This window comes from Tupaia chinensis, unplaced genomic scaffold (genome assembly GCF_000334495.1).
Source record: "Tupaia chinensis unplaced genomic scaffold, TupChi_1.0 Scaffold000112_1, whole genome shotgun sequence".
NCBI classification, from domain to species: domain Eukaryota; kingdom Metazoa; phylum Chordata; class Mammalia; order Scandentia; family Tupaiidae; genus Tupaia; species Tupaia belangeri.
In genome coordinates, this window is record NW_006159576.1 from 585,941 (window position 1) to 598,565 (window position 12,625).

The 12,625-nt window shown below is 41.1% G+C and overlaps 1 protein-coding gene across 5 annotated transcripts in view; it reads right to left on the minus strand.

Moving 5' to 3' along the window:
* Positions 1-3,374: 3,374 nt before the first annotated feature.
* The window catches only part of SWT1 (SWT1 RNA endoribonuclease homolog), a 134,133-nt gene continuing 124,882 nt past the window's right edge, over positions 3,375-12,625 (minus strand). For 3 of the 5 annotated variants that reach the window (XM_027770083.1, XM_006143863.3, XM_027770082.1), the window contains exon 19: positions 3,375-4,354. In XM_027770083.1, the coding sequence (XP_027625884.1) occupies positions 4,225-4,354 (130 nt within the window). In that variant the 3' untranslated portion in view covers positions 3,375-4,224. Of the gene's footprint in view, positions 4,737-12,625 lie in introns of all 5 variants that reach the window. The other 2 variants (XM_014586059.2, XR_003548640.1) reach the window with 2 other exon arrangements.

The following is a 12,625-nucleotide window of genomic DNA, read 5'->3' on the forward strand; positions in this document are numbered from 1 at the left end:
AAATCAGTATCAGTAAATTAAAAAGGAGTAATTGCTAGAAAGCACAAATAGCCTTCATAATAAAACCAGATGTTTCTCGAGAGTCTTAAAATGATATATTGAGTCACAGGGACATAACCCATGTGGATGTCCTGGGTTCTTCAACTCATTAGCATAATGGCCAGTAAAATAGTGGACTCTGATACACATTAAGGTTACTCCTTAATCCTGACCATCTGTTGTATTAAACTGTCTTATCCAAAAGTGGTACCCAGCCTTTAAATATATAGGCTTCTGATGAAGAATCTGTATCCAGAACTCTCAAAACTCAACAGAACAATCTAGGTTTAAAATGGGCAAAATATTAGAACAAGACACTTTGCCAAAGAAGATAAATGGATGCCAGTAAGAACATGAAAAGATGGTCATGGCCAAATAATTAAGAAAATGTAAATTAAATACATCTGTTAAAAACTGAATGACCTGGGGACCAGCAGTTGGCATAATGGTTATGTCGCTGGACTCCCACGTAGTCAACCACAGTTCAAGTCCCAGACCCAGTGGCTTAAATTCATGCCAGGCGCGTGTGCGTGCGTGCCCAAGATCCCGAGAGGAGAAGGGATTGCGGCGTGGCCATCCTCCCTGGGGAGTTATTCCTTGTTTTCTGTCTCTCTGTCTCTTTCTAGCGAGTGCACACGCCCTATAACAAAAACCTCTTGAAAAAAAAAATGAATGGCCAAATTCTGGTTAGGATACAGAGCAGCTGGAATGCTCATAACTTAGTGGAGGAATCGCAAAAAACAGGCATGCTGGAAAGAGTTTGGCAGGTTTTTATGCTCAGTGACTAACCCCATTTGAAGGCACATACCTAAGTGAAATGGAACATATTCACAAACTGAATAGAGCAGCTTTATTCATAATCACCCAGAACTGTAGCCTTCTACATGGTAAATGCATTTGCATGTCTATGCAGTGCAGTGCTAGGAATAAATGCAGAGACACAGCATGGATGGGCTCAAGGATTATACTGAGTAAAAACCTCGCTGCACAGGCTCCACTTACAGAACATTCTAGAATAGGAAAAATGAACACACCATGGCCTGAGGTGGGGATGGGCACTAACGACAACAGTATTCGGGATTTTTTTTGGGGGGGGCGGGGGATGGATGTGCCATGCTACACTTGAAAAAAAGTTTACTTTCTAGCTTAACCAAAAGTATACTTAAGTTCTTGGGGTCACCAGGTGGTGTGGTGGTTTCAAGTCCTGGACCTGGTGGCCTTCCCACTCCCCCTCCATTCTCTCTGGTAATTTAAAAATAATAATACTTATTTAAAAAAAAAAAAAGTATTACTTAGTCTCTAAAGGAGCCAGTTTTAAAGAAGGACAAAGAAATGTCCATATTTTAGTCTCACTAGAAGTCACATTAGGGAATCCTTTCATTCCCACTGACCTTGCAGGGTCTACGCTGGGCTAATGTAGTTAATTAAGCATAACCATGAGTCAATAGTAGAGTTGTGAAGACAGATAGGAATGAAACTCAAAAGGACAGGATCTCACATGGCCAACCAGAGTTTCAGTCCTGGCTTGGAAAATGCTGGGCACATGAAGCATCCTAACAGGATAGAGAACTGGGGGAAGACTGCAGTGACCAGCCCTTCCCATCCCACCCCCCCCACACACCCTCTGGTAGTAAAAGGGAGGGGGGGCATGGAGTAAGCTGGGAAAAAGCTTGTGTAAAATGGTGTCAGGTACCTAAGTATGGACTATTTGAATAATCCTCACAGATGCCTCATGACATTGATCACCAGGTCCTCATGAAGGCAAGGCCAAGGGCATTGTACAGGGTCCCTTTTCTGGTGTGACTCCCAATCAGTGCCTCCTGATTTGTGGCATGCTTATGGTAGTTTCTACCCAAAAAACTAGCTCTACATGCCGAAGAGAAATTTTAAAAGCCTAAAGATCCTCCTCTAAGAATGTAATTTTTCCATTGAAACATGTTTTGCAAGGTGAGGCTTATGATGCATGAGCCAAATTAAATATTCCAACCCAGAGGGAGGACCTGGAGAAGGAAGAAAAAAATGGAGGGTGGTTGAAAAAGGAATCCTTCACTTCTCGGACAATAAGGAGAATATAAGAGTTTAAGAGGCTCCAGCAAGTGGTGTGGTTGGAGCACTGGACTCCCACATGGCCAACTGCAGTTTGAGTCCTGGACCTGGTGGCTTGCTTTCCCACTTTCTCTCAAGTCAAATTAAAAAATAATTTTTAAAAAAAGATTAAGATAAAATAAGGAAGAGGGAAAATATATATATTAAAAAGTCCGGACATTTCAAAATAAAGAAAGGCTAAAATAATTGTAAACAGTTCTAAACAATGTTTCTAAACCAAAAGAGTGGAAAAGTTATTAAAGGACATCCTCATGCCACAAATAAAAATAGGTAAAATGGGCCAGCCTGTGGCATGGCGGTTAAAGTGGCTGGTCCCCCATGGCTAACTCCATGTTTGTCTTAGGCCTGCCAGCTTAGAAAATACTCAAGACACATCAGTGCATGACCAAAATCCTGGACGGAGGGAGAGATGGGGGAGAAGGGATTGGGGCAAGACTGATGCTTGCTTTCTTTCCTTTCCTTTTTCTCACTCCAGTGAGTGCATGTGCACTCTGGGAGATGTTTAAAAAGTAAAAATAACATGAATCAATATACAAAGTAAAAGATACAAGCTAAAAAATTAAAACTCATGTACATAAGGGTGAAATATATAAGGTGTACGCAGGTGATAGGAATGAAAGGAAGTCATGAAAAGCGTATTTAAAATATAAGATAGAGGTAGTAGAGCAGAGTGAAACAATAACTAGAAGTTCAGAGAGAAATAACGAATAATGTTCTTTTGGTGGGGGCTGAGGATGATGTATTTTTGACTCCTCAAGAACAAAGAAAGAAAGAGGCAGAAAGCAGAGATGCTCCTCTGAGGCTTCTCTGATTGCCCAGATGGGCATCCTAGGCCCCATCCACGGGTTGGTGCAATTTCCTAACCTGGCAAAGAAGGCCTAGCAGGTCCTGCACTAACTGCTAGCAAACGTGGTGAGTATATTTTTTACTGGAGAGATCACTTTTTTTTTTTTTTGCTATAGATCATGCGTATTCCCCAGAGAGAAATCATCTTCTGGAGTACTGGACACACTGCAATCCCTTCATTATCCTCTCAGATTTTGGGCACATATGTACATGTACTCAGTATGTTTTCCAAGCTCCACTGGGTTCTGGACTTGGGTCACACCTTTAGCCATGTGAGGTCCAGCTGCCCTAACCACCATGCCGACTGGCCCAGAGAAGATCATTTTTATTGTACTTTATACACGTTTCAGAAACACAATTTGGATACAAAATGAAAAGCAAAGTCTTACTAAAAATAAATTTATTGCTTTTGAAAAATAAAGTACTGCTTAGAATAGAATACCAAATTTGATTTAATCTAATGTATTAACAGGAGCATAATACAGTCTAATAAACAAGGATTTCCAACTTACTGTATACTTAAATAAGGTTTCAGGGGGCAGACATCAATCGCATTCATGTCATTTTATAAATTCATGCTGCTTCACATTAAGAGGGAACTCCACACAGGGCTCACCATGCTCTGCCCCATTAGACATACACTGAAAAGGTACGAGCTCAGAAAACAGGCTAGACAGGAAGTAGGCACACTACAGTCAGATTTTGGCTTTCATTACCTTGAGGGAGTTGGGGGTACACAGGTATTAATTTCACCAGGTCCACATGGATGATAGCTTGATCACAGAATCAGCCCAGGGTAAAAGTTCACTGACGGAATGTGGAGAGCATGGTCACGTACTAGTCTTTAGGCTTTGGCATGATCTGGTCACATGCCCATACTGAGGGTTGGAGATGCTACTGCTGGGCCCTGAGCCTGCTTCTGATGCCACAGAAGCTTCTGCCTGAGGATGGCTAGAGATGGCTCTTCCTTCCTTGGAGATTGTGGCTCGGATCAGGAGTAGAGGTAAGGAGGTACTGTCAGTTCCACAAAATTTGAGTCCGCAGTTTATCCCACAATGGATGTGTTAGATTGTTTTAGCGCTTCAAGGAGCTAGTAATAGGCAATCACTTTTTTGTACCTATAAACTTTCTTATCATTCTCTTCGGTTTGACTCAGAAAAGTGACCAGGTTGAATGCTACTGTTATTTTTTTAAGACAAATGTATTAATTCCTTTTAAGTTACAAATCAACGCTTAGGTCCTGTGGTTGAGTGTGTCTTCACACCAGCCCCTCTTTCTGGCCTCCATATAGACAGATGCATTGCACTGCTGCATGGTATATCCCATCTCAACCAGCTGGTGGCATCCAATAGTTAACTTTTCCCTAGGGAAAAGGAAATGTTAAATCACTGCAAGACTGCTGGTCAGATACATTTTTTTAAGAGAGATTTTTGCTGTAGGGTGCATGCACTCACCAGAGAGAGAAATCACCTCAACTCCCCACTACCCCAACCAATCTCTGGTAACCACCATTCTCCTCTTGTATCAGTTCAACTCTTAGATTCCACATATAAGTGAGATCGTGTAGTATCTGTCTTTCTGTGTCTTAGTTCACTTCATTGATAATGGATTTATTAATGTTGCTACAAATGACAGGAGTTTCTTCTTTTGAAGGGATTGTTGTATTGCATTGATTATATGCACACATCGTTTATCCACTGATGGAAATTTAGTTTGATTCCGCATCTTGGCTATTGCGAATAATGCTGCAGTGAACACGGAGTGCAGTTAACCTCTTCATCATGCTGCATCATTTTAGATGTATTAAAAATTCTTAATACAATTAGATAACACTGGGACTTAAAATATATATATTTTTTGCTATTTGAGAGAAATATCAACAATGATGGTTTCTTAGCACAGACAACAACATAGGAGTAGTACTAAGCTGTATAAGTTCAAACACAGGCACATGGAGAAGACTGAGGCACAATTTCTATAATTCCATACTGCTGCCAACAAAAGCAAAGTTGGATGCTATGGTCCTTCATTTGAGGGGCTGGGCTGAGCAGTCTCATCTCCGAAGGGCCTCCCCTTAAGCAGAAGATGGCTTATGTAAAAATGGTCTAATCCAAGGAGTAAGAAACTAGAATAGATGGCTCTTGTTTTATTTGGTTTGGGAGTTAAAAGAATAGGTAGGGGGCCAGCTGGTGTTGGAGGTTTAGAGGACTGGATCCCACATATCTAACTGTGGTTTGAGTCCCAAACCTGCGACTTGAAAACCATTCCAGGCATGTGTGCGAGTGTGTCGAAAATCCCAAGAGAAGGAGGAGAGTGCAGCCATCCCCCCAGAGGGTATTTTCTCACCTTCCCTCTCTATCTCTGTCTGTCTGAGGAGCGCACATGCCTTATAGCAAACTTAAAAAAAAAAAAAGTCAAAAACAGGCTGGAGGATATTAAGAGGCTGAACAGTCCTCCCGAAAGAACTGAACACTCAAGAGGGGACAGGAAATTGGCAGAGCCCCAATTCTTAAAAATGACTGCTGAGTCGGAAACAGGAGGGAGCGAATCGGGGGAAAAAAAATTCAACAAACAGAAGTAAAATTATGTGTTAAGGATGATGTGTATAGTAATATCTTTGGACTAATATGCAGTATATTCATGCTGAGATGATTCTTTTTGTATGCTGCACAATATACAGTAATGTAAATAAAATGGAAAAATAAGAAAGGACTGCTTATCACTTAGCAGTTAACAAAAGAACATTACAGTAAGCGAAGGGTGGGAAGCTGCGAGTAATGCGCCTATTCCATGCCAGGACTATTGAGACAGGAGTTAGACCCAGTGAGTAGGTGTAGGGCAGAGGCCCCCAAGGAAGAGTCATTGTGATGTGAAATGGACATAACACATATGTGAAGATAGAGTCAACTTACAAGATGGAGTCACTCTGGTCAAGCTTTTAATAAAAATCATTCACTGCTCTCACTAAAATCAAGTATTGGCAAGAGCTCTCACTGCTTGCTCACACAGAGAGAACTGCTTTTAGGCTAGAGTTGCTTACAGCTTGTTTGAAATGAGGACACCTAAGCAAAAGAGCAAAAGACCCTGAGTAGTAATTTACTCTTGCATCTGCCCGATAAAGTGACCCCTGACATCACAAAAAGAAATTTCCAGACTGGTAGTGATACTGTGGTGGGCAGTTAGCTAGAAATGAGTGGGCAGCCCTAAGATACTAGCAGAAGGACATCTGCCATGTCAATCACAACTTATAGGAGTTACAATCAGACCTACTTGGAGAACTACTTCCTTCTACCCAGCTCCTGGCACAGAGGAGGGCATTATCTTCCCTCCTGCCATCACAAATATACATACAGAAATTTACTGCCTGGATGGGATTGGATGTTAAGTCAACATCCTGATTCCCACTGGGGCAATAAACTAATTGGGCAGCTCATCCAGATACAGATGCTCAAACCTTCAAAGACCACACGGAGCATGCGTGATTAGACAAATTACTCACCTAAGAGAAAGGCATAAGCGCAGGAAAAGCTCAACAAGTCAAAGAATCCAGATATGACAAACCTTCCCTGCTTAGTATTAATCACCATATCCCCAAATAAAAGTAACACCTAGCCCTATGCCCAATGCAGTTGTCCTCTGGCAGCTGTCCACCTACATGCCTTTGAGGCATGGGCATGTACTTTTCTATTAAAAATCCTCACTTTCCTATTAAAACTTTTTCTACTTTACCAGTATTTGTGGTTTTGACTCAGGGCGGGTCTCTAATCTTAGAGATCTGGGTCCAAAGAACAGAGGATTTTGTACAATGCAGCTCAACTCCCCCATCCCATAACAGCACTCCCTACAGATGATTCACTAGCTTCAAGCACTAAGCTTATCAATGAGCTGGCATTTCTCCTCAATATGACAGCCAGTCTTTGCAAGCTGCTTCTCTCAACCACAGAAAGCCATCTTCTTAGAGACTAAAGAAGTCTCAAAACCAGGAGCCTGAGAAAAGCCCCTGTAACCCAGGTAAAAACTCCTCACCTCAGTTCTTTGGCAAACCATTTTCTGAGACCTGCTGCCTGCTTGGGAACTCTGTTCTTCCTTCCCTCTCCTTCAATAAACTCTCTGCTTGCTATCCCCTCTCTGTGTCTGTGTCTCTAATTCTTCGTGAACATGAGACGAGAACCTGTGTCCCACAGTGGGTGCTGGGTCTGATCATCCCTGTACCTCCACGTCCCTGCGTCACTATGTCACAATTTTACCTCAGACTAAGCTAGTTTGGTCTTTTTTTCTTTTAAGAGAGAGATTTTTGCTATAGGGCACATATGTTCACCATCGTGACAGAAAGTAAGAAATCACCCCCCTTAGGGGGATGGCCATATTGCAATCCCTTTTCCTCCATTCTCCTCTTCAGGATTTTGGGCACACATGCACATGTACCTAGTGTGAGTTTCTAGTCTGGGAACCCCAGTATGGGACTCAAACCATGGTTGCCTATGTGGAAGTCCAGTGATATAACCATTACGCCATCTGCTGGTCCCCCTAATTATATATGCTAATGTGTCAGAAAAACAAACTTTTCCACTCTTCTCTCTCAATACTGATCACTTCTGCGATCCCAGATGTGTGGAGGTTTCTCCACATCAGCAAGTAAGCAACTCTGCAGCAGTCACCTGCTGGGCATCCTCTAACTCAATCAGTTCTGACACTGTCTACCTGGAGAGAGCAGCAAATCCCCAAATTGATGGCTCAGTCCCACAAGACTGCCCCCATTTCGGATGCCAGACCCAGTCTGGCTCTGGGCCTCTGGAACTTCTGACCAACTGGCTACAAGTTGGGGCTCCCAGGACCCTTTCCTTGAATTCTACTAACTTGATAGAGTAGCTCACAGAACTCAGGGCAACACTTTATTACATTTGCCGGTTTATTTTAAAAGACTATAAATTACAGCCAATGCCACAAATGATTAGGGAGCAGGATCCCACATGGCCAAGTGTATGAAAAACAGACCCAGCAGCTTAAAAAACATAGCTGGCACATGTTCCAAATCCTAAAAGGATGAGAAATGGAGGAAGGAAGGGACTGTGACATGACAATTCCCCATTGTGGGGTTCTCTCTCGCTCTCTTTCTCTCTCTGGCAAGTGCACATGCTCTCTGGCAAAAATTGTTTTTTAATTAACAGCCCAATGATGAGATATATATATAGGGTGAAGTCTGAAAGGGTCCAAGCCCAGGTGTTTCAGTCTCTCGGAGCTGGAATGCAACACTTCCCCAGCATGTTCACCTCCCTCCAAAACCTCCATGAGTTCTGCAGTCCAGCTCTGCAGACCCTGCCATTCTGAGCCTGAACTGTTATGGAGACCTCACTGAACTGACAATGGACAACTTGATAGAAACATGATTGGACAAAAAGGGTAAAATCTAGGAAACAGACTTGAGTGGGAAATGCAGCAAGAACTGTGCAGATACTTTTTGGCCTCTCTCTGCAGCATTTCTTCCCCTGGGGTGTGGGGCAAGACTTCTCCCAAAAAGAGGTTTCTAAATTTGTTTACAAGCAGTTCTAAAACAGAAGGGTGGGGGAAGATTAGAGTATAATTCAAATTTCTGTGGAATACTTTGGGAAGCTTCTAGAACCAAGGACAAAGGCGAAATGCTTATGAACCAGGAACTATGGACAAAAAAAGCAGCATATATATCATGTTGATGTGTGTGTGTAAAATCACATATCACATATATAGTGATTGTATATTCATATATCATGAAATCATAGTTACCCTTCAGTAACTAGAATTTTTTAAGTTCTATTTTTTTCCTATAGGGTGCATATTCAGACAGAGAAAAAGAGAGAGAGAGAAAGAGAGAGAGATGAGAAATTACCCCCGTGAGGATGGCCACACCATAATCTCTTCTTTTTCCTCTTGGGATTTCTCCTTTGGGGCATGCATGCATTCACATCCAGCGTGTTTTTCAAGCTGCCAGGTCTAGGACTTGAACCACAAAGTTGGCCATGTGGTATTCAGCCACCTTAACCTCTGTGCCACCAGCTGGCCCCTGTGTTTTATTTTTTAATCTCCCCTTGCAATTAATCTCTCTTGATCCTACTGGCATTGGATTTCTTTATCATGTCAGTCAGTATTCTAATAATGGATTGTTACCGGCAGATTTCATTTCTACAGCAACTTCTGTCCTTGCTGACAGGAAGGTATTGGCTGTTTTTAGTAGTGTTTGTTTGGGTGGTATTTTTTATTAGATCACAATAATAGGAATTCTTGAATTCCTCTTCCCAGTTGCTGATTTGTAGAGTGAGCATATTTTCAAGGGGGGACACCTTAACACCTCTGCTTGCCATTCCACAGCATCTCCAGGGAGTCCTCTGCCTCGGTCTTCACCTCTCACAACTAGGAAAGGCAGCTCATTTTCAGATATTTCTTAATTGCAAGAAAGTTCTTCCTTTACAAGAGGTCTATGAAAACAATTTAATTGGTCTGAGTCTGCCTAAATTAAAAAAAAAAATTATCCCCTTGTCCTTAATAATACAAATATTTTATGTCCTTTATGGTGTTCCTGTTTATTGTTTTTTTTTTTCCCCAAATTAAAATATTCAACTCCTGATTCTCTCTGGAACAGAGCTCAAAACTGGACATTACTTCTAGTTCTGTAATTCTATATTACTGATGAGATGTTAGCAAAACAGTCAATGTTTTCTAAATTTTCCTATTATAGATACCAAATCTGCTTTGACCAAATATCAGATTAAGTCAAAATAACTGGAAAGTTGATCAAATCAATTTAAAAACTAATTCTGCCTGGTTATTGTCATTCATTTCCATGACTAATATTGTCAAAGTTGCATAGTAGTATGTATTTAAGTGACCTAATTCTAAAATTTGATGAAATTCTTTCAAAATCCTTTCTAGGTACAAGAAGGAAGTCTCTAAGAAATACTTGTTTTACAACTCTGAACTTTTCTATACATTTGCAATGTACATTTCAAATGAAAGAAAAATATAATACAATGTAAAGCTAGTATCAAAGCCATATATAATAGCTAATATCATACCCAATGGTGAAGGACTGAAAGCTTTCCCCCTAAGATCACTGTTTCTATTCAGCACTGTCTCGAAGTTCTAGCCAGAGCAATTAAGACAGGAAAAAGAAAAGGCATCCAAATTAGAACAAAGAAGTAAAATACTCTATGTATTTGTGACTGTTTCAGCAAAGTTGCAAACTAGAAGATCAAAATGTAAAAAGTCTATTTCTATACACTAGCAGCAAATAATCTGAAAACATAAGGAGGAAACCAAATTATTTACACTAGCATCAAAAAGAATAAAATATTTAGGAATAAATATAATCACAAAGGCACAAGATACAGTTTAGTGTCTCTCCCCCAAAAAATTACTGGAAGAAATTAAAGACATGAATAAATGATACCCCACATTAATGTACTAGAAACCTCGGTAAGAGGTAATACTCCCCAAAGCAATCTACAAAGTCAATGTAATTCCTATCAAAATCTTCACAATCTATTTTGTAGAAATGGAAGCTAAAATTCATAAAGAATTATTATAAGGAATCCCAAACAACCAAATCTTAAAAAAGAAAAATAATGTTACAAGACTTAAACTTCTCAATTTCAAAACTTAGTGCAAAGCAATTGTTATAAAAACAGTATTGTATCAGCATAAAGGCAGTCATATAGACCAATGGCATAGAACTGAAAGTCCAGGGGCGAACAAGTGGTATGGCAATTAAGGAGCAGGGCTCTCATAAGACTGATCGTAGTTTTGAGATCCAGGCCCGGCAGCTTGAGAATCACTCAAGGCGTTTGTGTGTGCATTCCTAAAAGCCCAAGAGGATACTGGAAGAGAAAGGACTGAGATGTGGCCATCATCCCTTCCCCCCCGCCCCCGGGTGGGAGATGACTTCTCATTTTCTCTTTTTCTGTCTCTGTCTCTTTTTGGTGAGTGCATGTGCCCCAGGGTAAGAAAAGAAAAAAGTGAAAAGTCTAGAGAAAATCTCTCATTTACAGTCAACTGATTCTTTTTCTTTTTTTATGTGAAGAGGGCATGTGCATTCACCAGAGAGAGAGAGAGAGAGAGACAGTGCCCTCCCCATGGGGCATGGTCATGCTGTATTCCCTTCTCTTCCATTTCTGCATCCCTTCAGAATATTTGGTATGCAGACACATGCACTTGGTGTTTTTTCAAGCCACTGGCTCTGGGACTCAAACTACAGTTGGCCATGTGGGATATGACTCCCTTAACCACTAGTCTACAGGGTCAGCTCTGGTGAACTGATTTTCAATGGGAATACTTATTCAATTAGAAAGGAATGATCTTTCTGACAAATGGTACTGGGATAATTTGATATGAATGAATGAATGAAGACGGACCTCTACCTCATACCATGTACAAAACTGAATTCGAAATGAATCCATGACTTGAATATAAGAGCAAAAAGTGTAAAAATCTTCGAAGAAAACACTAGGGTATATCTTCACTCTTTATGACCTTGGGTTTGGCAATGGATTCTCAGATATCCTCAAAAGCATAGCAAAACATGAAACACACACACACACACACACACACACACATAAATTGAACTTAATCAAAATTTAAAACTTTTGGGCCAGCCACCCCCACCCACCCCACCCCTCCTATAAAAATGACTCCAAATGGAGTCACCAGGCCTAGAAATGCAGATCTGGTTTCAGGGGGTGGTTAAAGGGTCTGAGTCATTGCCTTATCTCCCTCCAGAAAACTGTATACACTGGCTATTCACAAACCTGGTATAAGAAACACAGCTTCCTTCAACAGAGTGTGTCAGATAAAGTTGTTTGTTGGTTTTTAGGTTTCTGCTATGCTCTTGTGCTTACCAGAGAGAGAGAATGAGAGGGAAAGTGAGAAATTATCCCCCAGGGGGATGCCATGCAAACCCTCCTCCGCCTAGGATTTTAGACACACACACACATACGCCATCTACAATTTTCAAGCTGCCAGGTCTGGGACTCAAACGTGACCTGCCATGTGGGAGCCCTGTGCCTTAACCACTACGCCACCTGCTGGCCCCCAGATAGAGTTTTATTTGTTTGAGAGATTTTTTTTTTTTTTTTGCTACAGGGTGTATGCGCTCTCCAGAAAGACAGAGAGATATGAAGAGACAGAAAGCGAGAAATCACCCTCCAGGGGGATGGCCACACTGCAATCCCTTCTCCTCCATTCTCCCCTTGGAATCTTGGCCACACATGCACAAACGCTCGGTGTTAAGTTTAAGCCACTGGGTCCGACACTCAAACTGCTGTCAACTACATGGGAGTCCAGTGATATAGCCATTGTACTAACTGCTGGTCCCCCGGATAAAGTTTATAATGGCCTGTGGTTGGGCCTGAACAGTTACATAATCTAGCTTGAAGCCAGATTTCTTATAAAGAATTCTAACAACTTAACAAACAACAGGAAGAGAAACAACCTAACTGAAAATGGGCAAAGGAGTTGAGCAGCATTTCTCAAAAGGCATATAAATGGCTAAGTATACAAAAATAATGTTCAACACTTTCCCTAGTTAGTGATTAGGGCAAATCAATATCACAATGAAATACAACTTACATACTCATTAAGATGGCTATAAAAAATGGAAAATAGTGTA